The sequence below is a fragment of the Haliaeetus albicilla genome, chromosome 26 (assembly GCF_947461875.1).
Source record: "Haliaeetus albicilla chromosome 26, bHalAlb1.1, whole genome shotgun sequence".
NCBI classification, from domain to species: Eukaryota; Metazoa; Chordata; class Aves; order Accipitriformes; family Accipitridae; genus Haliaeetus; species Haliaeetus albicilla.
This window is the reverse complement of record NC_091508.1, coordinates 21,465,239-21,490,485: the sequence shown is the minus strand read 5'-3', so window position 1 is coordinate 21,490,485 and position 25,247 is coordinate 21,465,239. Positions and strand designations below refer to the sequence as shown.

The 25,247-nt window shown below is 36.4% G+C and overlaps 1 protein-coding gene across 9 annotated transcripts in view; it reads left to right on the top strand.

Annotated features, from left to right (window-relative positions):
- DENND1A (DENN domain containing 1A) overlaps positions 1 to 25,247 on the top strand; it is a 220,657-nt gene that overhangs the window by 87,027 nt on the left and 108,383 nt on the right. For 8 of the 9 annotated variants that reach the window (XM_069771314.1, XM_069771311.1, XM_069771313.1 and 5 more), the window contains 5 exons: positions 2,721 to 2,790; positions 3,902 to 3,982; positions 6,198 to 6,251; positions 12,970 to 13,080; positions 21,205 to 21,305. In XM_069771314.1, coding sequence (XP_069627415.1) covers positions 2,721 to 2,790; positions 3,902 to 3,982; positions 6,198 to 6,251; positions 12,970 to 13,080; positions 21,205 to 21,305 — 417 coding nt within the window. The remainder of the gene's footprint in view (positions 1 to 2,720; positions 2,791 to 3,901; positions 3,983 to 6,197; positions 6,252 to 12,969; positions 13,081 to 21,204; positions 21,306 to 25,247) is intronic. The other variant, XM_069771316.1, reaches the window with a different exon arrangement.

The window sequence follows — 25,247 nt, the reverse complement described above, 5'->3', positions numbered from 1 at the left end:
GTTTTTGGTTATAAATTCAACCTCCGTTTCGTTGGAGGGGGTGTTTAAAGGCTGCCTCGAGGATTTGCTTTTTGCAAGAAAAAATCCACATCTTTTCTTTTTTCCTTCTGGCAGAGATCTAGAAACAAATTCAGATAACTATAGTTCTTGATTTTTTAAAAAATTATTTTTTTCAACTTTAACTGGTCACAATTTAGTCTAATAAAAGCAGAACTGGTTCACTCTTGAGTAGTAAACACATGGAATAAGTGACAAAGTATTGAAGATGGCAGGATAAATTAGTTTTCTGATGTATCCAAAGCTTTCAGGATGAGAGAGATCCTGAATTCTGCAGTGACAAAGCAGTGAGGTGACAACTGAAGTGAGATTGTCTGCATAATGTATGCAATTTTGTGGTGGGTTTGTTTGTTTTATCTTGTCTTGCACTCTCTTGAGCAAGAGCTACACAGATCCCTGTGTATTGTATTGTATTGTGTTGAGGTCTGCTTCAAATACCAGCTAATTTCCTCGTCTTCAAAACTGTGAAGGTTCTCTCCTCAAAATGCAAAGTTACTCTTAAAATAAGAAAAAGAAGTGGTTATGCTGAGATGCTAAACCATTATTTGGAAATAATGGCTTAAAATAAGGAAGAGTTAGTGTTAAACAAAGGACAACAATGAAGTTCCTTATAAGATACTAGTGAGGAGAAAAGGGGAAGCCAACAAGGAGTATGCAAGTATAACAGAAATAGGGCTATACCTTCCCTTTGGTTATATGGAGGCTTTGCTGATGTTTTGACATTGTGTGAGTTTGAGACTTTATCTAGGTTATTTTTATTAGAATCATAGAAGCTATTTTCTAGGTGCTGAGCGAAAGAATTAAAATTGGATTTGGATGGAGTATTCTCATGGATGGAACCTATAGATTTGTCGTGTTTGGTGTATTGCAGTAATATAGAAAACTCCCTTGAATCTGTAGTGAGGTAAGGTTTAGCTCTGAACAAAGAGGCCCCACGACAGGACAGATAAGTAAATCTTTGAAGAAAGAACACAACCTGACCTTGGTTTCAGAGCTCAGCATTGTCCCTGTTGGGTATATGCACCACATCTTGCAAACGGTGCTGAGAACCTGGTCTGTCCTCACCCGCAGGCGCTGGGGCTCTAAATGAAGTGCAACTCTGGCAAACTAGAAGCTGAGGTAATTTGCTTTTGTTTATTGCTTTTATACTGACACATGCATTATAAACACAATAATATTTAAAAGATTCTCATTTTAATTCTGTAAATGTAGTTTTCCAGCAAGATCCCTGAGCAATCAAGTAGAACTTTAAATATACCTTCCTGAAATAAGTTTTGGTTTCATACTGTCAGGGAGCTTTCTGCCTTCTTGGTTTTCTGTCTTTTCAAACTCTTTTGATAGATGCCTTACAAGGATTTGTTTACCAGGTTCTTAATCTCTACTTAGCAGATATGTTTTGAGAGGATTTCTTGTTACTCTTGTAATGGCTTTTAACTCTGCTGAAGTTTATTTAACTAAACAGAAAGAAAGAAACTTATCTTCTAACTAATCCTTCTTGATTGTTTACAATATAATGCCAAACTTAAATGCTGTTTAAAGTGGTAATTGTCTGTCTTTCTGCTCTATTCTATTACATAGTTTGTAAAGATGCTTAGAGCATATTAATTTAAATGATAATACTGTCATATAACATGAAAAGTTAAGTTGCTTATCAGTATATTTTGATAAGCTACTTACATTTTACAGTAGCATTTGCAAGCTTCAAACAAATGTTAATGATGGAGTGCCATTCACTTTATCTGTCTCATATATAGCTTCTCACTTCATTTATTACTAAAAGCTGTACAGTTAGGAACCATGGGGCACTCAATTCTTTATAGTTGTCAGGATGTAGTCATATTTTATAAAAACTTTAAATCCTGTCTAACTATATCAAAATAGAATCCATTTGCTTCAGAAAGCATCTGTGATTAAAAGAAGAATCAGTTTGTGCGTCATGCAAACTAGCTTTTCTATTTGCTGCAGCTGAGGGGAAATTCCTTGCTAGTATTTAAAAAGGAATTGAAATGAAAATAGGGCACAAAATCATACTAAAGTATACTGTAGTGAAAAGTAACATCCTAGCTGTCTGTCTTATTTTGTGGGATGGAAATGGAATGAAAATGAAAATAATGGAAAGGAATAAATGAAAAAGGTGGGATTTTTCTGCATATTTGGTTTACTAGGATCCTCAGCAGCTGTACAGAAAACTAGTTATTCAACATATACTTTGGGAAATAATTACAAATAAAAATGTTCCACCATACGTGAACATTAGTGTACATTTATCTTAAAATCTGATGGGAGTTTTTAACCTGTATGTTTGTTATGTACAGGGTCAGAAGGAAGGTGAACTCCCAGCACTGGCCTGGCTGATACCAAAGTTTGTTTACAGCTGGTGCTACATTTGACGTTTAGTGCCCACAGGTGGCTGGAAACACTGGGGAAGAGTAAATACTGAAGCTCAGACCTCAAAGGAAAGGGATGCTTCAACCTTCTGGCAGTGTTCTCCTTCAAATGGAAGGTCTGATGTGGCTTTCCTAACAGATATTTATAAAGTGCCGTGTCCAGCGGAGGCTGTTGTTAGGATGCGTCTATATAGTAAAGGCCAGCAATCTTGGATTTATTAACTGAGATTTAGCAAGTTAAATAAATATATGCTTTTTCTTTCTTTTTTTTTTTAGTTACCTCCCATGGTTTGAAGTCTTTTATAAGCTGCTCAATGTCTTGGCAGATTATTCAGCAAAAGGACAGGTATTACTCTGAAGTACTAACCCTTCTTTTCCCTGCCCCAATATCAAATGAGGGAGAGAGGATGAAAACAAGCTGTTTTAAGAAGTGCTTATATCAGAGATGACTGTCAGTTATTAATCTGTATGATGCAGTAATACAGAAGTTCATATTCAGCCAAGCTGAAAGCTTGGCAAGTGCCTTTGAAAAATAAGTGTGCTTTTAATTTAGTTTTGGGAAAAGATAAAATCCAAGAATGTGACTGTGGATCCCACACAAATTAATGGTTTCCCTGCAGTCACCCATACTGTGCAGACCTTTCGATTACCTGAACTGTATTCAGCACAGCCATGCAAATCCTGTATTGCAGTTTCACGAATCCTTGACAGATGTCTTACGCAAGTTTATTTGTCATGTAAAGTAAGCAGAGAACTGAGCTTACTGATGCAAAATGCTTACCCATATAGCATCATCCAGCCTAAGACCTTCAGATGCTGTTCTGCTTTTAAAGCAAACTAAGCTATTAAAATTTGCTTCTAGGTTTATAAATGATAATTCGTGATACAGAGAAATCACGTATATGATTGCAACACCTAGTCTAGTTTCATGTATTTAGAATATTACAAGTATAATCTTTGCAGTTAGGTTGCTGCTTTGATTTATTACCATTTTGTGGTAATAATTGTATTTTTGCATTTGTCAGAACCTTTCACATTTGAGGTAGAAGCACTTAGGATCACATCTTCATCTAGACAGATTAAATACATTTGGCTTTACCATAAGCTAGTGAGTTGTTATAAAGAACTTGCAGTGAAAACTGGCTTGCTCTGAGCTGAGCAACTATGTAGGGCATAGGTTGGTGACTCAGTAGATTGCAGAAATATGTAGAAATACATATGAAAAAAAATGTATTCTAAAAAAATCATGTTATAAAACCCAGCTGTCACAGGAAACTACATTTGTTTCTGTTCGTAGTCTAATGTATAAATCTATTTTTCTGTTTTTCTTTACACTTGAAAATTCTCTAAGCCCCCAATTCCACAAACATTGCCCTTCCATCTTGGAGTTTACCTTGTTACAGCAATGCCTACTTAGTATTCCTTTTTTTGGTTTTTTTTTCTCCTTCTTATTTCAGGATAGTCAAAGGAGTGAGCTCCTAGAAACATTTCATAAACTTACCATCCCTGAGCCAGGAACCTCTGTTCATCTTGGAGTGGTAAGTGAAGTGGGAGAGATGTAAACTAAGGTATTTAATTTTCATTACATATCATAACAGAGGAATGTCAAAAGCAATTCTTTTTGGAACTTGGTACACAGATGTTGTTTTCCTGTGAGGACACAGAGCTGTGAAATTCCCCTTTTCACATTTGGGGCCCTCTGCTTCCCTTTCCTTAACCTCAAATGTCTTTGAAATGCTGTTCTTTGATTGGAGGAAGATTGTGTATATTCCCCATGGAAATTTCTCACCATATCGTCTGTGACCTGCGAGAGGCCACAGAGCAGCAACATGACATTTATTGCCCACACTTCTGCAGAACTCCTAGAATCTTGCAAGTATGCAAGGGGGACAAGACTGCAAAGCAAACAGTCATGTACCTGTCATAGCAGCATTTTGAGTATTAACTGTTTATCACATTTTCTGATTCCTTTTCCTCTTCCCCCCCCAAGAGAAAAACTAATGCAAAAAAGGATTTATTTCATTTTTTTATCTTGTGAGAAATTAAGTCAAAGAACACTGAAAGAGTAGATGTGGGATTTTATTGATGGGATTGTATTTTAAATTTTGTCTTTTGGGGTTTTTGTCTTCAAATTAATTTTTGCAGAACAACCTGGTGTTCCAGGCTGTAGTGAAAAAACAGTTAAGATGCACATTGCTGCAGTTGCCAATTAGTCATTTAGAGTTCACATGGAAACCAGTGGTGTGTGCAGCCACAGTTTTCTTCTCCCTCTCATTTCCTTTACTCCTTCTTCTAAAGTACTTCTTGGCAACAAGCAGCTTACTCTCATCACTTCACCCTGTAATGTCAGTCGACAGGTAACAGTTGTTTGGCCTTGCTAGGTCACCAGCTGGCAGTGGAAATGTCCCAGTCCTCTTGAGGCTAGCTCTTTTATGAACAGCATTTCTGTTTAAGGGGACGAGCTGTCTCAAAAGGCAATGATCAGTTGGGATATTTCAGTTCTTTCATACCAGTGGTTTCAAGGAATGCTGCCGGTCTCCCCTTGTCTCAGACATTTCATGGGCGATGAAGCAAGAAAAGATATAAAAAAGCAGCCAAGGGACTGTTAGTTGTGGTGTCTTTCTGCATTTTATTTTGGCTGTTTACAAGCCTATTTTGGGGTCGGAGTGAGGTTCCTATATGTGATATAGTTGTGAATACTATTCCTGTATCTTTGCATTGCATCTTTTCAACCAAACTAAAACAGTGGTATATCAAAAAGCAAAAATTTGTGTTTATACATTTAGTGTCTATATTCAGTGTAGCCGTTACACTCACTTGCTATTTTGGGCTATAGACTGTTCATGAAGCACCAACATGTCTGATATATATATATACACACACACAGAAGAAAATTGTGCCAATTGTAGAACTATGCCAAGAATATAACAGCCCTTAAGGCTTCAGCAAGTAATTAATAAGTATCCCTAAGACAAATTGTGAAGATCATAAAAATAATATAAATTGTATATGCCATTGATTTACAAAAGCAGTTTAGTCACATTCTCTCCTTTCCTTTCCAAATGCCTTAACCAAGAATCATGGAAGTCATGCATGGTCAGATGGGGAACTAGAGTGAACCTAGTCTCTTGGAATGCAGACAATAAAAAAAATGTAACGATATAATGGATTATGAAATTGCAAGACCAATGTAGTCTTTCAAAATGTGGGGTTTTTTAAGGCATATAAAATTGACCTAGAACTTAGTAATATTTTTCACGTAACTGGGCATAAAACTTTAGGAAGCATTTCTCAGTAAATTTCCATAACTTCACCATTGCCTTGAATGAAACTTACTGATGCTGAAAGTCAGAAAAGGACCTGCTTGCAGTTGTTTCCTGTAGTCCATCATGCAACCTGCAGTGGGCTGTGGAAAGATGGCTTGAATTATAGACTGCCTTGGAGTTTCCTTGGCATATGTCATACATTGTGTGAGTCTGTCTGTATCAGCGTCTCTGAAGAACAAAAAAATGTAATATAACTTTTCAGGAGCATTTGATACTTTCTATCCTAATGCATTTCCTATTGCATGTGTGATCTGAGAATCCAGCTTTTGAAATCCATGACAAAGAAGTCATACTGGTAGTTGGTAACAAATGTTCTGTCATTTTTACTTAGCTGAGCAACTGCTATTACTGCTGTTACTAATACCAAGCAATAAATTTAGATTGCTTTTGACAATATTGCAATAATCAATATTTGTTCTTTTTTTAGCACTCTTACTTTACTGTGCCTGACATCAGAGAGCTTCCTAGTATACCTGAAAATGTGAGTACCGTAGAGGATCATAGGCTTTACCATTTCTGCTTAATCTCAGCAGCAAAATAGATAACAGTTGTTACCTCTGTTTGGCCTAGTAATAGATTATATTCTGTAAAATATTGCTAGATGTTGAAGTGAACTTAATTTATAAGTATTGGGCAGAAAACATTGTATTGTTAACTGCAGAAGTACATGAGTAACAGGCCTTTTGAAGTACAATGTAACAGTAGAATTTACATTTGCAACTTTAATTAAGAAAAGATACCAAATTAACATGAAATTGACAGCATAATTATCTTAAACTGTAAGTTGAGATATTTATTTTAAAAATATAAAGCTTTTATTATTATCACCACATTATTACTTACTATTAACATTCCATGATTTCTTGGTTCTAGTAAGTGAGGAAATTTAAAATACACGTCTGTAGTTTTAGCCTACTCAAAATCGGGAAAGAACAGTGATTCGGTAACTGTATGTAACAGTATGGTGGCGTTTCAGAGAACAATGACGGAGTTAATTTGTGTGAAAATTCACTCACTACAACAAGCCTATGAAAAATTCTTGAAAGTAATTTCAAGGCAGTTTTGTGACTGCCATTTGAACGAGTACTACAAGAGTCATCTTTTACATAAAAATGCAGGATTACAAAAGAAAGGAATTTCATGCACTTTACTAAGACTTTAATTTGTATCAAGAGAAGACAAGAACCTGTTGAGGTATTTCACCTTCATAGCTAACTTGAATCAGAGTCTGCTTTCTTCTCCTAAGTTCCAGAGAACTGCTGATTTAAAAGAAACTTAATAATTTCACAACTAAAGAAGGAATCTTTTTCTTCTGCAACTAGATTGACATTTCGTTCTCCTCTTGCTGACCTCGCACTGTTTACATAGTTTTGTTGGTTTTCTTGACATGTGAGACCGAGTACAACATGAAACTGAAACTAAAAACTAAACTTGGGCAGTAATTGTTGGAACCTGCTTGAGAGAAAACATACTGTTTTGAAATGAATTTTATTTGAAAAAATTTTTCAATACGATATGTTCGTTTTATTTATTAAAGTGGTATGGCTACTTTTTAGTCAAGCCAAGGATATAATCTTGATAGTCTGTATCTTCAGTGGAAGAGTTTGGTGTTTGAAACATCCATATAACTAGTATTTAAGAAAGATCAAATACCACTTTGGTATTAACTTGCCTTGTTCTTTAAGGTGCTGTCAGAATTCAGGTATCGTATATCCTTCCTTGAAACATTTTGTATAGATTCAGATTCATATAGAACATATAGGGTCTTTGCTTTAAAGGTGTATTATTAGCTGTCGTTGCTCAGGCAGTCATTCTTTTCTTTGTGATAACATCTTCCTTCTGTATAATGTTTACATAATAGCATTCAAGAGTTGATGATCTGCATTTGTGATTAATAGCTGAAATGTATTATGGATAAAGTACTAATGGACAGGTTGATACGGGTAGAAAAAAGCAGATCTGCTAATCATAGAGTGAGACCCTTCTGAGAGAATGACATGAGGGACCAGTAAAAATGATCTGTTTGCTAGATGGCTTTCTGAAAATGTCAAGCATACCTGGTTTCTTTAAGGCCACTTTTTCGGAGACTTCTTAAGCCTCTTGAAGTTGTCTTGTATGTTTTTCAGCATGCCTCAGATTTCTAGCCAGATGATAGGTCTGTGGGAAGACAATGCTGACATTTGCCTCTCTTAAATACTCTTTAATATGCTCCTGCTATGTCTCTTAGCCAAATTTCTATGCCTGACATCTCAGTGTTCTTTCCTGAACATTTTGTGGTCTGCCTAGTACTATATACCTCAATTTATGGCATGAAAGAAAAGGGAATCATCAAGACATTTCATCTTGTTTGTGGATGAGTTGTATAGCAGATAACATTTGGGGCTTTTTGTTTCTGTTTTAAAACATTGTTGCTAGCTTTTCTGTGTTACAGACTTTTCATACTGACATGTATACTGTCAGTAAATTTAATAGATGTGCTCTTTTTTCTAAGGTCCTTTATTTTTGTAGAAATACGATACATTAGGAGTAATTTAAGAGTCAATTCCTGAATCTAAACCAGCTATCAAATCCGGTCATAATCCAGACATGAAATTACTTGTTTATAGAGTTTATATTTTGTGTTCATCTCTTTTATGCTAATCATCTCAAACTTTAACAATTTTTGTTTGATAAGCCTCAAATCACCCGGAGAGCAAGGAAGGAAGTTTATTTCCATTTTGCAGGCTGGCAAGTTGGAGGGCAGAGAGAAACGAGCCAGTAATGGTAAGAAACCAGTGGCAGGGATTAAAAGTAGATCGATCATCTGCCTTGGGCCTGCTTTAACTGATATGGAACAGCTTAATAACACAGTACCTAGTAAGGGCTTCAGGAAGTATAGCTGTATTTATGCTCTGTTGGTTATGTCTGCTAGTGATGTTCGCTTTATATTCAAAGGTATGAGTCAGCTTCCCAAAACATTTGAGCAGGAGACATGATGAATGCTCATGAATCAAAGGCTGTTATAAAAGCAGAGGCCTTGGGCCAGAAGGAGTTGGAAACCCTTTGAAAGCTGAACACTCAGCCTTCATGGGAGGGAGTGCCATGTGATGCTAAAAAGCATCCTCTTTGAATCATTGAGTGGTGCTGATGTGCCTCGGAGGGAATGTGACTGTTCCGATGGAGGTATCCTGTGCAGTGATGTCACTGTGAAGGATGGACTCTTCGCAGTGTCTGGGGTGAACCAGGGCACCTCTGGGAATAGCAGTGGAAGAACATTGCATTCAGTTACCAAATATGTATGCCCATATAGATATATAGATATAGATATCCAAATTAAAAAAGCTAGGGCTTATTGTAAGAAAGAATAATATTAAAAATCAAACCCATAGGTCTAACTGTTATTGCAGTTGACTATCTCTCAGGCATTTTGTTTGTTTATTTTTTTCTAATGAGTATTGTGTAATTTCTTATGAGGATTTTATATGTTAGCGCAACTTTCATGTAGCATTGAAGCATATTAGGGAATAATACAAGGAGCATAAATCTTCATGGATTTTAATCAATTGGCCTGATTTATTCAAAATTCTACATATCTTATCAGTAATTACATTTTAAAACCCATATTAGCAAAAGTTTTAGTAGTGCCAAACTTTGAAGTTGTATGTAGTGATTAATGGAGAGCTGCACAGAACTCTATTTGGAATGTTAACAAACTTCTTGGAATTATTCGACTGTCAGATCACTATGTTTAATTAGTCACAAAAACATTTAGCATGAACACTTTTATTTAACAGCTAAGCATTCACTTTTTCAAAAGATTTAACTAATATGAGCGATTTGTAAATGCATTGTGACTGCAGAAATAAATTGGGTTCATTGCAGGAAATACAGTGCAAGAGTGTAAATTTCCTAGTAGTATCTGTTGTGTTTCAGAAATGCCAGGTAAGTTAGCAGTCTGAAATGATCACATGTTCTTGGTGATGACGTTCTGATGTATTTTTCTATCACTGAATCCTATATTTCAAAATGCCTGATTTTTTTGCTCTTTATAACGTGTGTCTTTTGCTACCTGTTTTTCTTAAAGTCCCCTTCCCCCCCTTTTTTTTTCCTACATTTACACCATTTGATAAAGTGTATTGTCTTCATTATTTTGTTCTCCCAAACAACAGCATGGCATTATAAAGGAGTGTTAGCTGCATACCAGATTACCTAACCCATGTTAGATTTTGAATGTGTGATATTTCAAAGAAAGCAAACTTCTAAATAAGATGAGGGATTTCCAATAGGAGGATGGAGAAGGAAACCTGACTCAATTCTGTTGACCTGTCCTGATAGGAGATTTACTGACGTCTTGAAAATGAAGCTGTTCAAGAGCAAGACTAAAAAGAGTAAACTATAATCCATGTTACTATGTTTGATTTTCACGCTTCACAGAGGAGAGAGAGCTCACTTGTTTGCTCCTTCAGTGAGAAATTCTTTGTTAGATGATGGAGGAAGAGAATTACATGAATATTTTTTAATTTCAGAAGTCAGTATGCATGTGCCTTTACTGATATTAGATAGCAAGTGATCAAATAGATGATTGATCTAGGAGTGAACTTTCCAAGGAGCATAAGGGAATTTTGTAGCACTCTTAGTGAGTTTTGAGAGGAGTGGGGATACCTGTTACCATATTTTATTTTGCAAATCCAACTTTTTATTTCCTCAAGGAAGGTTTAAATCCTAGGGAACAAAATATACAACAATTATACTGTGAATTGGAACTCTTTCATTTGTATTTATTTAACTCATTCATGGTTTTGTCACTTACGAGACATGTCTTTCAAAATACATGTGTAAGTCCCAATTTCATCTTCAAAGATGACAGCTTTCTTATAAATAAAACTTAGAGCTAACACGTGAATTTCCTTAGTATCAATACATTACCATACAGCCCACATGCTTCGCAGGTGTCATTGGCAAATTCCTGAGAGCAGAGAAGACTAAAACCTTATAATCGTTCCATCTGAAGGTACGTTTGTGTGTCAAAGCCAGTATTTCACTATAATAAACTTCATGAAGGAATAATAGCAAATCAAGTCCCTGTGTTTATTTTCCTCTCACTAGTGGATACTGTTGCCTTATAAACACATCCATGGACGTGCATATCTACATCTTCAAGCAGAATGTAGGGATTATGTTCTCTTTTTGCCATTCCCCTAATTTAGGTGGCATCAAATGGAGTTCAGTGCTACTTAAAAATTCTTTTAATTCACACTATTTGCAGTAATTGTGTCGTCATGCATGGTGTTTTGGCGTCGTGGAAAGATGGGTGAGAGGGGCAAGAAGAGCCGTAGAGAAGACAGCTTATGTTTAGACAAAAATATCATGCTAATCAGCACAGATGGGATGAGAAATACAGAAAAAGTACATGATAGTTTAATAGGTTTTTGGCAAAAATGTGTTGGCTTTTTTTTTTTCTTTGAATATACCTGTCTGTGGCTATAGCTTTTCTGTAACAAAGACCTGAATGATTGTTGTACATTAACATGTTTGAAGCTAACCATAATGAGCATAGTTTTTATCTGTCTACATACTGGTACAAAAGTCTTCCAAATACAATGCTTAATTTTTCTTTAGTTCTTTCTGTTTAGATGGCAAGCTGTGGAACATATTTTTGCACAGTATGAAGCATCTTGGCAGACTTCTCAGGCCAAGTATTGGTGGTTTTAGAGTTATCTTTGGATCTGTCAAAAGTGCTAATAGGCTTTGTTGAGCTTCTTTAAGTTTCTAAATCATATTTGCTTTTCGCTTTTCTGCACTTTTTTATTTAATGATGATTAAGATTACACTTGAATTCATGACTAATCTAATTTTGATCTCACATGTGCTTTTTGTATAAGACTGTCTTTATCATCTAGCAACCCTTCCATATCTGTAAGAAGCTATTTGGAAACAAATTCCCTAATTCAGCAGTATTGGGTGTATTACCTTTTCCTCCTCCCCCCCCCTTTTTTTTTTTCAGTTTCTGGGTTTTAAGAAGTTTAAGAAAATCCTTTTTTGATTGCCTTGCACTGTAAAAGCCCCTCCTTCTAGGAGAACATAATATGTTTTGATCAAGTTACCTACACGGTGGCTTTCTAGTTTTGATAGTAAAAATCTTAGGATCACATTCTGCTGTTTATTAGAAGACATCTTAAATATTTAGTAAATGATACATGATTCATGCCACTGCAGCATGTGCACAGGGCAATTACATTGGTAATGATGAATGGATAATGTTGCTGGCTGATGGGATGATGTGGGGGATGAAGTGGCCATAGCCTCTTGTGCAGCTTGCTTTGTTTTCTTTTTTGTATTTCAGTTATTCACAGTAATTTTTACATAGGTACTTTTTAATATTCTGAGCAGCAAAAGCATGGAAGAAACCCGTGTTGCCTAGGAAGTGTATATGTAAAGTTTCAGTCGTGTTACTTGCCTTGTGTCTTGGTTTTTCTGTCTGTACTTTAAAGGCAGATTGCAAATGTGCTTTGCTTACAATATTCTTCTACTGCAATTAATTTTCTTTATACTGTGTAAACATACTGGCCACTGAAGTAAAATTGGATGTTTGAATCCCGCCTCTTCATCAGTGATTGGCATCCACTGAAATTTTCAGAGAGAGAGAATTCTGTCTCCTTCCTCAGTTTCCCCAGCTGCCCAAGGAAGTGCTTTCTGTCTTCCAGCACAGAAGTCAGTGTGTCTGAGTGCACAAAGTGAGCAGTTCAGACAACCTGTGTAACTTTTTTTAGTTTGTGTGTTAAATGCCCATGTGTATTTCTAATTATCAGGATTGTTCTAGCATAGACTGAGCTTACATTTGAATTTGTCATACTAGAATTGTCCTCTAAGAGAGCTGGTATTATTGTTGAGTTATGAGGGTTTTTCGGTACTTTATCAGGCAGCTTTGAAGCTTCCATAAAAGTGACAGAACGTATTTTTTCTTGGAGGAGTATCTTGTATTTAAGAAGCTGTATGTGAAATATCATCATTTTTATTATTCCAAGACCTAGCTCCCCAAAAGTTAGGGGAAAGATATTGCAATTAAAAAGTACCCTGACATAAGATGACATACTGCTTTCATTCGTTAAGCCACGTACAGGATGTAGCATAATAGGAGGATGAAATCTGTTTTTTTTTTTTTGTTAAGGATGCTTGTTTTTGTAATATCATTAATCAAAAATTATTTTCTCTCTTCCCAGAGAAATCTGACAGAGTATTTTGTAGCAGTTGATGTCAACAACATGCTGCATCTCTATGCCAGTATGCTGTATGAACGCCGCATCCTCATTTGTTGTAGTAAGCTGAGCACTGTAAGTAAAATGCAGAATAATTTCTTCTATTCACAGTACTTTTTAAAAAATGACAGTCATAGATAGGAAGTGATCAGGTGATCTCCAAATCCCCCTTCCAACCTCAGCTATGCAACCTCAACTCAATTCTGTGGTTCTATGTCGTGATTTTTAAAGAACTTCTGTTGGCCTCTAATGTTCAAATGAAAAAGGATTTTTTGGATACAGGAATTCTTGGGGTTGCTTGTTACATAAATGTACAAATATTTATGCCATAGTGAAGTCCCTTTTTCATAATTTACCTGACAGGAAAAAAAGATAGCTAAATGATACTGTCAGATGGATGTTCCATGACCTTCTCTGGATGGACTGAAGGAGTGGGCTAAAATGCATTGACAAAAATCCACATTTTTGCAGTTTTGTTTGATAAGGTGTAGTCTTAATGCTACTTAGGCTTCATCAAGTGTCTGAGAGATGAAAGCTACTAGACTTTCTCTACTGCTCTAGAGTACTCACTTCTAGAAATGGCTGGACATCAAAACAAGCACACAGCCTGATTTAGTTCAAAGATTTGTGTTATGCATTTCAAGGTTTATCAGTCAATAAGATTGTGATTTTCTTTATAAAAGAAAATGTTAAGTTTTCATTCTGTTTGTTTTATAAATGGGTATTGATTGCTTTCTTTTATGAATGATGAGCATAAGATGGTTTAACTAATTTTGCTTTCTAGTGCTACGGACTAAGTACTTGAGTGGTCCTTTCTAAAATACAAGCTTCCATTTCCATTTTGTATGGTATTAACTAGTCTCTTAATGTATGATTGTGACCTAGTTTGTGTTTGAGATTAAAATTGGTTCATGGAATTGTAAACACTATGGAAAGCTGAAATTATGTGCATAAAATCATGTGAGGATGTTTTTTTTCATTCTAAAATGAAAAAGAGTAAGACTTCATACTTAGTCTCAGAACAACTATTACAATATTATTTTGAAAGGTAAGTGAAACTAGGAGAGTTAGAATAATCTCTGGGACCTGTTAATAATTACGAAATGTTTACAATCAATCCCACATTTAACTGAAAGAATGTAAGTATTATAAAGTTTAATATCATAGAAAACTTGTAAAATCTTAACTTTTATATCTGCCAAGTGTTCTATGTTCTCCCTACTAAAGTAAGGATAAATACATCCAGGCCTGGTAACTGAATAAAATGAAAGAGAGAAGTGTTTATTTTAGAAACCTAAAGAATGAAAAGAATAGTAAATTATCAGAGAGGAGGAAAGAAGAGAATGGCTATCCAAAGCATTTCAAAATTTGTGTGGTTGGTGGTTGGTTTAATCTCTGCCTTTGTGACAGAGCCTGGGAAGAATTACTTACCTGTCACTTTGCCTTCCTTAATGAGCCATTTCACAAGTAGGGTTGTGTTTTCTTGCCTATCTTTCTGCTATTTCTCTTCCTTTTGCCTCTGTCCAAGATAAAAGCATGTCTGGTTCTTCGGTAGGGAGGGGTATTCATACTGTGTGTTCTTATCTTACAACTTTATATATAAACTGCTCCAAGATTGGAGTGACAGTGTAAGACAGGTTTGAAGAGTTGGGCCAGAGCCAGTGATTCCTTGCCTGCACGCTCTGCTCTGCATGTTCCAGCAGTAGGAACAAGCTGCATTATTTTATTTCAAACTGTGCTCAGCGGAAGCCAAGACCTTGTAACTGGAAACGTACCAAACTGAGAATTCTCAAAGTAAATTGAGGGTGGTGTGGTGGTGAGAGGGATTGGTTTCTTTGTTTTTATTTTTTGGTTTTTTAACAAAAAAGTGGAAGGGACCTATTTGCAGTTAATTTCTTTTAACTCTGAGAGACGTGGCACACTTCATACTTAAGGCTTTATTTTAATACCAGGTAAGAGAGAGAAAATTAAACAGGCCTGGATAGAAAGTCTTTTATGGTGGAATGAATTCTGTGCTATAATACATCATATCAAATTCAAATTTTGATTTGAAATATCCTTAATATAGTGAAGTTGAATAAGATATAGAGGTAACTGAATGAGGCTGTGTTTATTACCTATTTTATAAACCATATGTACTGAACCTATGGAAGAATTATTGCTGTTTTCTTGGATGTTTTTCTTTTTTTCCTACAAAAGAAAACTCAGATAATTTCTCAAAATGTTAAAGCCATTATTTGTGTTAAATTTCATTACATATTCTGTGATCTAACTACTCATGAAAAGCCAGATATGAACCAAAATGCATAAAACACCCTGTGCTTGGCAAAAGACCACCTGCTGGTGGGAGCATTCTGTTGCAAAAATGAAACAAGAGCTTTCCTTGCAGTATTCTCTCTTCCATCATAACTTGCTCATGCAGCCCTGCCGCAACAAGGTATGTTAACTATTTGTGATAAGGGCAGCAGCAGGTTGTCTCTCATTATAAAAAGGTGGCTTACACGAAGCCCGATGACTCTTAAAAGACTTAAACTTGTGAATTTCCGTGATGTGTCTGTTTGGCTCCATCATACTGAGGCGAATTTCTTTACGTAATTTTTCTGTTATTTTTTAAGTGTTAGTACAAAGCAAAAAATACCATTCTGACATGGATACTCTTTAGTTCCTGGGAGGTGAGAGCTTGTCGTGTCACTTCTTCCATGCCACCGAAAGCTCTGATACACAACCTCTTATTCCCTGGTTGGTCTCTGGCATGCCTCAGGTCTCTGAGGATAAGGAAATGGTGGTCCTTAGGAAAAGACAACATATGATTAATGCCATTCACCAAATTCCTTGTGATGCAACATAGCTAAGAGCTTGCACAGTTCTTGTTCTGCAGCAGTCTTACAACTACTGTTTTAAATGTACGAGCTCCTCCTTCCCAAGAGCTCTGTTGCTGTCCTTATAACCTGCCAGTATAGGTCTTGACCTTCATACATAGCCTTTGCAACAGCCCTGCTTTCACTGCTTAATTCTTATGTAGCGCGGTCTTAAGCTTTCTAGTTTGTTTTTAGCCCTGAGTAATGCAGAAAAATGATCTTACAAACACGCAGAAGGTGCTCATTTTTTTCCAGTATATATTGCACATTTGTACCCATGTACTGCATTTGTAAAACTGTGCAGTGTATATGCATCAGGAGAGAGAGAGAGAGTAAAATGCACTGGAAAATGGGCTATTGTAATTCAACATCCGTTTATAACTTTTATATGTGTGACAAAATCCTATTGATTTAATTTGCTCAAATAAGGCTTTTAGAGTATTAAATATAAAACTGCGAAAAGTGAATTAGTGAATCAGTGTCTTTCTTACATAGCTATCTTTTTACATTCTCTAGCAACAGCTGCAGGAAGCTGAGGTAGTGGAACTAATCTTATTTCAAAATGCTGGATTCCTATAGTTTTGACAGTTGGGCATTTCTCAGGCTGCCTTATTATTAAGTGCTTGTTTTCTGTATGGCAATCACTAATCAGGTGAGGTCTCCAGCAAATATGCTATTTCTTTTTTATGAGCCCTTATCTTGGCAGAGTTGAAGGACAGTAGTGGTGCTTACCCATGGTAGTATGTTATTTGAATTCATGCCAGATAGCAAGGTGGGAGTACATCTCAAAAATAAGTGACAGGTTCTGCTCAGATGTCTGCAGTGTTGAGCATTATGTCTGTTTAATCTTTTCTTGCTGAGTTTTAAAACCAATGGAAGGGGATACTTGGAAGGGGCCTCCTTGGATTACTGAGTTCACTCCTCTACAGCGGCAACCATGTTATATAATAATTCCAGGAAATAATCTATTTGATCCTTATAGAAGCAATTTTAAAGTAAGAATTAAATTTTTAAACAGTATTTTTTCCAGACATCTTTTTGATTTGGAGAACAGAAACAGAAAATGTAAAGGATTTAGGAATATAGAGGAAAAACTACAGTGGGAAAGCATGCCCTTTTTTTCTGCTGCATAGTTTGGATCTAGGCTATGCCTTTCATCTAATCTGTGAGAGAGGAGCATCTTCTCCAGTAGGAATAATATAAAGATAAGTTGAAATATAATGGGGTAGGGATAAGTCTTTAGTGTTTCGTGAGTCATAAATACAGAATAAATTCAAGATTTTGTAGCTTCTAACTTTTGCTTTAGTGTCTCAACATACTAGTGTTTTCATCCTATATGGACCATAAAATAATGTTCACCTGCTAATAAAGAGCTTTCTTATTGAGAAAGACTGAATGGGTGCTTGTTCAGATACTTGCTGTAGCCTGTCTGCTTCCAAAGACACTATTTCCTTAGGATGGTGGTTCAAATCTAGTTTAAATTCCTGTATATTTTCACTTATGGAAACACATTATCAGCACTGGGATGCTTTTGAGCTTTGTGGACCCTCTTGCTATGACACTTGCCGAATCAAGCAGTGCTAAGGTGAGGAGTGACTGTGTAGCTTTCATGGGAGACGGTAGTGAAAATCTAAGGTATATCAGAAGAGGGTCAGACCAGACTGTGCCTCCAGATTTTATCAATATTTCTTGAGAGAGTTTAATGAAATTGTGGAGATACTGAAGTGGATATTAAGATGAATAGAGATGAAACAGTACTGTTTGTGAGATGAGTGTCACCAATTCAAGAAAATTTTTGGCCAAGTTATCTATGGTTCAATATGGTAGAGAATTGGTAAAGAATGTAGGCCAAGAGATGGACATAATAGACAAGACAAAAACCAGGGATGCAAACGGATTTTGTTTGCAGTCCTAGTAAGTGGGACAACTGTACAGTAGTGAGCAACTTTCTGTCTGGAGAAGCTTCATTGCTGCAACCAAAATGCAGCTGCTGAAGTCTGAAGAAAGTAAGATCAAAATAGATTCTGGAAAAAGAAACACAAGAAGAGATGTGAATCTGAAGAATAAGATCTGATTTTAGAAATTTATACTTGGAGTTGAAAGTTGGGTGTGATAGCATTCTTCCTTCAAGAAACTACAGTTCTTTGAGCTATATTTGTATGAAAAAACTTGAAACCTGTCACAATGAGGATTAGAACTAGTGAATGTGTAAACAAAAGCTACTGACCTTTGCAGAAGAAATCCATGCCTCAAATCTTAAAAATCTAGGTAAGATTGAACAGTATTGAATTCTTCAAAGCTATTGAAGAAATTTTCATGGTATAGGAGAGTTTGATCCTCCTGAGGGTAAACAACTGGCTAAAAGGTTGAGGGAAAAAGGGTGAGAAAAATTATCAGTTTTCATAATCCTGGAAGTTGCTAAGCAGTCCCAACAGTGCTCTGTTCTGGAACCTGTTCAATGTCCTTGTGCAAAACAATTTTTAAAAAGGGAAGAAAATGTTGTAGCAGTCATTTTGTTGTATAGCATGGATAAATATAAAATAATGCTTATGGGAGAAAACACTTCTAACCCTGTAAGCAATCATGGTCCGAATAACTGAAGTAATTGTTACCACTCAGAAAGACATACTGGAGTTTTTTTGAAAAAGAGAGAGATCAATCTATGAAAATGCCAGCTTATTACTCAGTTGAAGTCTTAGAAGCCAAGAAATTATTATGAAGGGAGTAGAGAATAAAAAAGAGGGCATAACGCCACTAGATATGTTCATGGCTTGCCCACATTGTGAATATCACATGAGTACTTGTCTACTCCAAATAAAAAAAGATAAAGTAAAACAGTGAAAAGTACAGAGAAGGATAACAAGAACAAGCAAATATGCAAAATATGTCCCAGTTAGGGAAAGCAGAGTAGATTAGAGCTCTTCACTCAGCCTGGTAAAGATACTGAGGAGGTAGGGAACTTGATAGAAATACAGAAAATCAAGTATGGCCCTTAGAAGATAAGCAGGAGATTATTTTTTTATTTATTGTATTAAAATGCTCAAAACTCAGAGCACACTTTAAAACTGTGAGGGAACAGGCTCAAAATGAAGAGATGGGGCAGCACTTTTTAATGTATTTATTTGAATTCATTGGCACATGAAGTGTGAGCTGCAAGCTGGTGGGGACTGAGAAAATGGGAAATACCAATTTTATTGATGAATGTGTTGATCAGTGGTTTTACTAATTTGTGTTGACCACTGTTGGACAGAATACTGGGAGACAAGGGATTTTTGATCTGGCTTACTAGGCCGTTCTTTTTCTTAGATTTTCCTTGATTAGGTGATAGGGATGATTTGAACTCAAAAACATTATTAAAGAGACAGATTATTCATGTGTTTTAGCCACAATAACACCATCTCACAACTAGGTACAAGGTATAGCTAAAAATTCTGACTTTTCAAGGTGAGGGGTTTTATGTCAGAAATTTTTATTATTAATGTCCTGTATGAGTTTACAGCCAGCATACTGGGTCTTAGGTTCTAAATGATTTTTAAAAATCTGTGTCTATTTTGAGCTGTAAACTGCAAAGCGTATTTCAGTTCATCTTTATAGTCGCTTTTCTGCTTTTGAAAAACACCTGAATGCAAAGCTCATACCTCACCGTGGTTCTTATCTAAACCACACTGCAGAGAAGCACAGTAATTCTCCCCAAAAATCCGTGTTCCTTGGTGCGTTCTCATTGCTTATCCAGATCTGTATTGTTCAGAGGCTTAAAAAAACCCACATAAAATATGTGCCTGTCTTCCATCTTCTTGCCTGATGACCTGCATTTTAATCAGAAAATCAGGTTCTGTTACTTACAGAAACTGCATTGGAATTACATAAAGGCTTTGGCATTGAACATAAGCCAAACTACATCCAGAGTTGTAGCTGATTTTTCCTGAAATGGAGCCTTAAGAGACTGTATTAACTCATCTAGACCATTTTCTTTACCAGTCATGGGTTCCTTATGACGAGGTATATAATTCAGTAGTCTGTCTTAATGGAAATTAATAATAATGAGGGTCATCCATTTTTTTTTAAGGTTACACCACATCTAACTGAATTAGGATTAATGTCATGATTTGTCTTTGCTTAGTTTTATCTTGCACAACTTCAGGCCACCACAAGGACCTCAGTCCTTTAGAATTTGTCTTTTCGGTATTTGTAAGCAGTGTTCTCCCTCCTTCCTGTTGTCCAGACAAGCGTTATATGCTTGAATTCATCGTACCTTCAAATAACTGTAGGCTTTTTTTGAGTATTGTTTTCAAAATGTGTCTCACAAGCGAAACACATTGTAGTACTTGTGCTGGGTATCATTTGAGATTAAAAGACACTCTAAATGGAAAAACACTGTCAGGGTGGATGTGATTGCCTGTCACCTCTTAGTCTTTTCCTTGTATGTGTCTATTTGTACAAGTGTTCCGATTTATTTATTTATTTATTTTCTTTTTTCCCAGGTGTGTGTGTGTTTCATGTCTTCTTCTTATGGTGTTTTGACTATAGCTTTTGTTGCAATTTCCTTATTGAGGATTACCACCTTCTCCGTTTTAATATCCTTAGTGAATGTGACAAATATCCTGCTTATCTTCTTTTCCAAATTATTAATTATCATTTGAAATAGGATTGAGAGACCTAATTTCCTTCAAAGCTCTGTGAGGATTCTTCCCACAGCTTGACTGGCACTTGTGTTTGCTATTTGTGATCTTTTTCATTCAGTACCTGCCAACATCAAAACTGTTCTGAATTAGATTTTAAAAATATAACTGAGAAACTCAATGGATCAAATGGTTTGGTGAAGGGCAATTAGATAAAAATGCCTTTTACATAATAAAAATTTAATAACTGAGTTTAGTATGCTATATCCTTAAGAAACGTATGCCACTCACATTGTATCTTCCTGACCTCAAATATTTTTTCACTTTGTGTTATAATTTCAATGCAGTTTTATGATATTTAATGGATGGTAATTACCAGGATTGGGGGATTTGCCTTTACTATTTTTTATTTCCCTTTGTGTTTTCATTTCCATGTTTCTGTTGCTTTATATAACTCTGGGTGTTCTTTTCAGGTTTTGTTAGTCAAATGAATCATGTTCTCAGCTGTTTACAAAGTCAGTCAAATGACAACTACCATAAACCAGTCACGCTTCACCCACCAATACCCTTTTTTTTTTTCCCAACAAGAGCACTGTATATTTTGTAATAAAGCATGTTGATATGAAAGCAGAATTGATTCTTTACATTTTTTCTTCTAACTTTACCTTTTTAAGCTTGGTTTTTGTCTTATTTATGATCTTGTTTTAATACGTGTTTTTCAGTTAACTGCCTGCATTCATGGGTCTGCAGCTATGCTCTACCCGATGTTCTGGCAGCATGTTTACATTCCTGTTCTGCCCCCACATCTATTGGACTACTGTTGGTAAGGCTATATATGTGTGTGTATGTATATATATTATATATATGTATATATATATCACTTAGATTCACAACAGTTTTCACATTTCTGTATGGTAAGTCTTAAGTCCTCTTATGATGCAACTGTTACTCTAAAAATATATAGGCATGTTAACGAAGCAACCAACCTAGTAAGTAAAAAAAAATTATTTTCATGGCAAGATATAATTGTCTATTGGTATGTTGACTCTAATATGAGTGTTACTATGGAATGCTGCAACTTAGATACTGTGTAATTAAAATCTGTTTTCAGCATATCTGTGTTAAATGTTCAAATTTGAATTAGGACTCCAACAGCGGAAGATACAGTGGAGAAGATCCTCTCATTTTTCTGCTTTCCTGAACTTCTGTTGGGGGTGGGGGAAAGCTGTTTATTTTCCTGCAGTGATCTTTTATTATCAACATGTGTTTAGAACATGATATTTACCTTCTTTAGGGAAATTAATATAAACCTTTCAAAAACTTGTTCATTGTCATGATGTGACAAATTTTGGCACAGCCTGTAAGCAACCTCATATAATGTCAAAGCTGGCCTGGTTTTGACCAGGAGCTTCGACCAGTTGCCCTCCTGAGGTTCCTTCCAACCTATTCTATGATTCCACACTGTCCAGGTGGCCTAAGAAGCCTCCTTACTCACTGTTGGGGTCTGCACATTAGCACATCATTAGGCACATGTCTTGTACTCCGTGGTTAGTAGTTCAGAAGCCTGTCTACAGTGCTCCTCAAATAGTCTCTCAGTTTTTAATTTCTTTTCTAGCGCAAAGTCAGACAGTTTAGCTTAAGCAGCCATAACATCATCTCTCCTGTTTGCTGTGCACAGGAATGGTGGATGAGCACTCTGAGTAATTAACAAAGAGGAAGTTTAAGATGCTGCTGCTTTTAGTTGCTCAGCTGTTAGGTACTGCTTCCTATGCTCAGTTTGTGTGACTTGCCCCCCCCCCCCCCCCTTTTTTTTTTCTTTCCTCTGTGTATGTAGCAGGGAGATGAAGTTTGCCCAGAAAGAGTAGCCTTACCTTAGGCTTCCTGGAGAAGTTAAATTTTCAAGCCTGTTAGAGAGTTGATGGAATTGTTGCCTGAACATGCAGGGATGGAATTAGTAAGACCAAAGCTTGGCTGGGGCTAAACGGAAGGATCTAAAGGGTGACGAGAGGTTTCTATAGGCTTGGAAGTAAAAGGAAAGCACAAGGAAAACGTGGACCTGCTGCTGCATGGTCAGGTAGTCAAGTGATGAAGGACACAGAAAAGGCTGAGGGACTCTGCCTTTGTCTTTGCTGGCAAGGTCTATTGGCTGGCCTTCTGGGTCTCCCTGTGTAGCAGAAATGTTTGTGGGAGTGTGGTGCTTAATGCATTTTGGGGAATGATTTGAAAACATAGAAACAGTCTCCCTCTGCCCCCGGCATTTTAAAAAGTCCTTCTCAGAAAAAAAAAAACTTAAACTTGCTGTGTCATATGATCCCATATTATAAGTGTGGCTCTTAGTGTGGAGGTTGGCTGTTTTTTTTAAGAGTGATAGTGTTCTCTGTGATGTTTTCTCTGCATTTAAGCAAGAGTAAGGAACCACCCGGGATAACTAGCATTTTTAAGTGAAGTGCTGGGAACTCAAACATGTAGATTTAAAGGAAGCTTGTTCCTCTGCAGATGATTTAAATGTTAAGTATGTGCCTATGTCGAGGATACACAGAATGGAATCTAAAAACTGTTATCTCCTGTAGAAATGAACCTTCAATTTACTCACCGCACAGGAAGGGCAGATTCTAGTCATTTGCACTGCCAGCAGGTGCCCTTTCTCTGCATAATGGGCTTCGCATGTGTAATTAACACATGAAGACTGCTGCTGCCAGCTTTTTCTTCAGGTACATGCTGCTAGGAGTTTTCAGGACAACGATGTGGACCACAAGAGGCTTTTACGCTGGGTTTGAAGATTAGGTATTCATCGACTTTCTGACAAAGACATGTTAAAAGGGCCTAAGTCCAGATCCCGCAGTTGGGAGCAGAAGTGTGCAAAAAGCAAACACTTGGGCAGTGTACCCAAGGAAATAAAGACACAAGTCATTGAGCTCTACTGAATGAATTCTTTCATGGCATACCACCCTGTCCATATAACGAATGAGCCAGCCAGTGTGTGAAAAGTATGATTTTAAAATATATAATTATTAGCCAGATTGTAATTGCATGCTCACAAGTACAACAACTGATTACCTCAGCCAGATATGAACTTTAATTGGAGACATAGCTACACACACTGTAATTGTTTGAATAAGTCAATTTAGCAACAATTTATGTGCCATAAGTATATTTCTCAAAATAGAGTCCATCTATTTTGTAACCATGTGAACTTAGAGACGTCATTTTTGCCCAGGAGGACTGAGAAATCAGCTCCGTGCTCTCTGCTTTAAGGCAGTATTATTGCTTATTGGTGTCTGCCTCTTAAGGGAAATGACCTGAGATTATTTAAAATAAAAGAGTTGAATTCAATTTTAATTATTGCCTGGTTATTTCTTTTGCAAATGTGACATAAGAATTTTAAAGAGCTGAAATGGAAACAAAATTTAAAGTAAAGAGAATTCTTCAGTTCTTATGAATACAGAATATCATGTTCATTCAGTTGCCTGTTTCCATTTATTGACTGTGCGGTATGATGCTTTTGAATCTTCTCCCGCACTTTTGAAAATAGCAGAAGGGTATATAGACTGTATTACTCATGATCTTTGAAAGTTTTTGAAAAATGTATATTCCACCTGTGATTATTTGCTCTTAATTGTTTGAGTTGCAGTGGAAACTTTGCATATAAAGGAAACTTCTAAAGTCCTGACTGATACAGTGACAGCTCCATGGTTTTGAAATTTGAAATTTGTTGTATTTCCTGGGGAGGGAATAGGGACACAACAACTATTGGATCTTTCCAGAGCTACAAAAAGGTAGAATAGCTCTCTTTGCAAAGGGCGAATGGGTGGAATAACTAACTCTCCTCCTGCCACTTGAAGATCCTTTTGGCCAGCTTCACGTAAGGGAAACTTCAGGCTCAGTGTGGAGAGTTCCCTTTAGCTGTTGAAAGACATGCGCTTTTCTGAGTGAGGCAGGAAAAGGTGGGCGGTTGGATAATGTTACAACTGAATGGCAGCTCTTCCACAAACATGCTCAATATGAACCTTTTTAACTGACATTGTTAAAGCTCAAGTTTCTTCTATAGCATTTTGTCCTTTATTGACATTTTACACCAAGTATTTTCAAACTTTCAAAACACTGTCATTTCTCATTTTTTTCAGTTTGCTCTTTGCTAATTTTTTTAACTTACAATGCAGAAGGGGGGTAATTTTCTTCCCATTTCCCTCTTGAAAGGATTATTTTAAACTTAATATACCTGCATTCCTCATTCATGTACCTAACCACAGAACTGAAAATGCCAAAAGCCTATATCTTCAAAATGTTTGTTCTCGATAGACTTGCTCTTTGTATTAGGAATGCTGAGTCAATAATAGTGGTGTAGTACCATGTGCGTGTATCTGGAATTACTTCAGTCATCTGATCCCTATCATTTAGATTAATTTGGGAGGGGGGGGTGAAGCAAGGGGAAGAGTGCTATCCTTTATTTTTATTTTTTTAATTAGCTACCATTCTTTGATATATTTTCAGCCCAGGGAAAGATTTTGGGTGGAGGAGACTAGAAATTGGTGGGAATCCTATCATTAGATTTCACACCTTGATGCACAATTGCTTCTTCCTTTTAATACAGAATGACAGAGGAAACATATGAAGCACTGCTGGTTGGTTTTTTGGTTTTGTTTTTTTTAAAAATGTACATGCCAGCAGGTGCCAAAAGTACTGGTTAATGAGATACTGCCACCAAGCATCAGTAGCCAAGCACATACAACTCCTTAAACTTGGCCAGATCTTGTCCATCTATTTT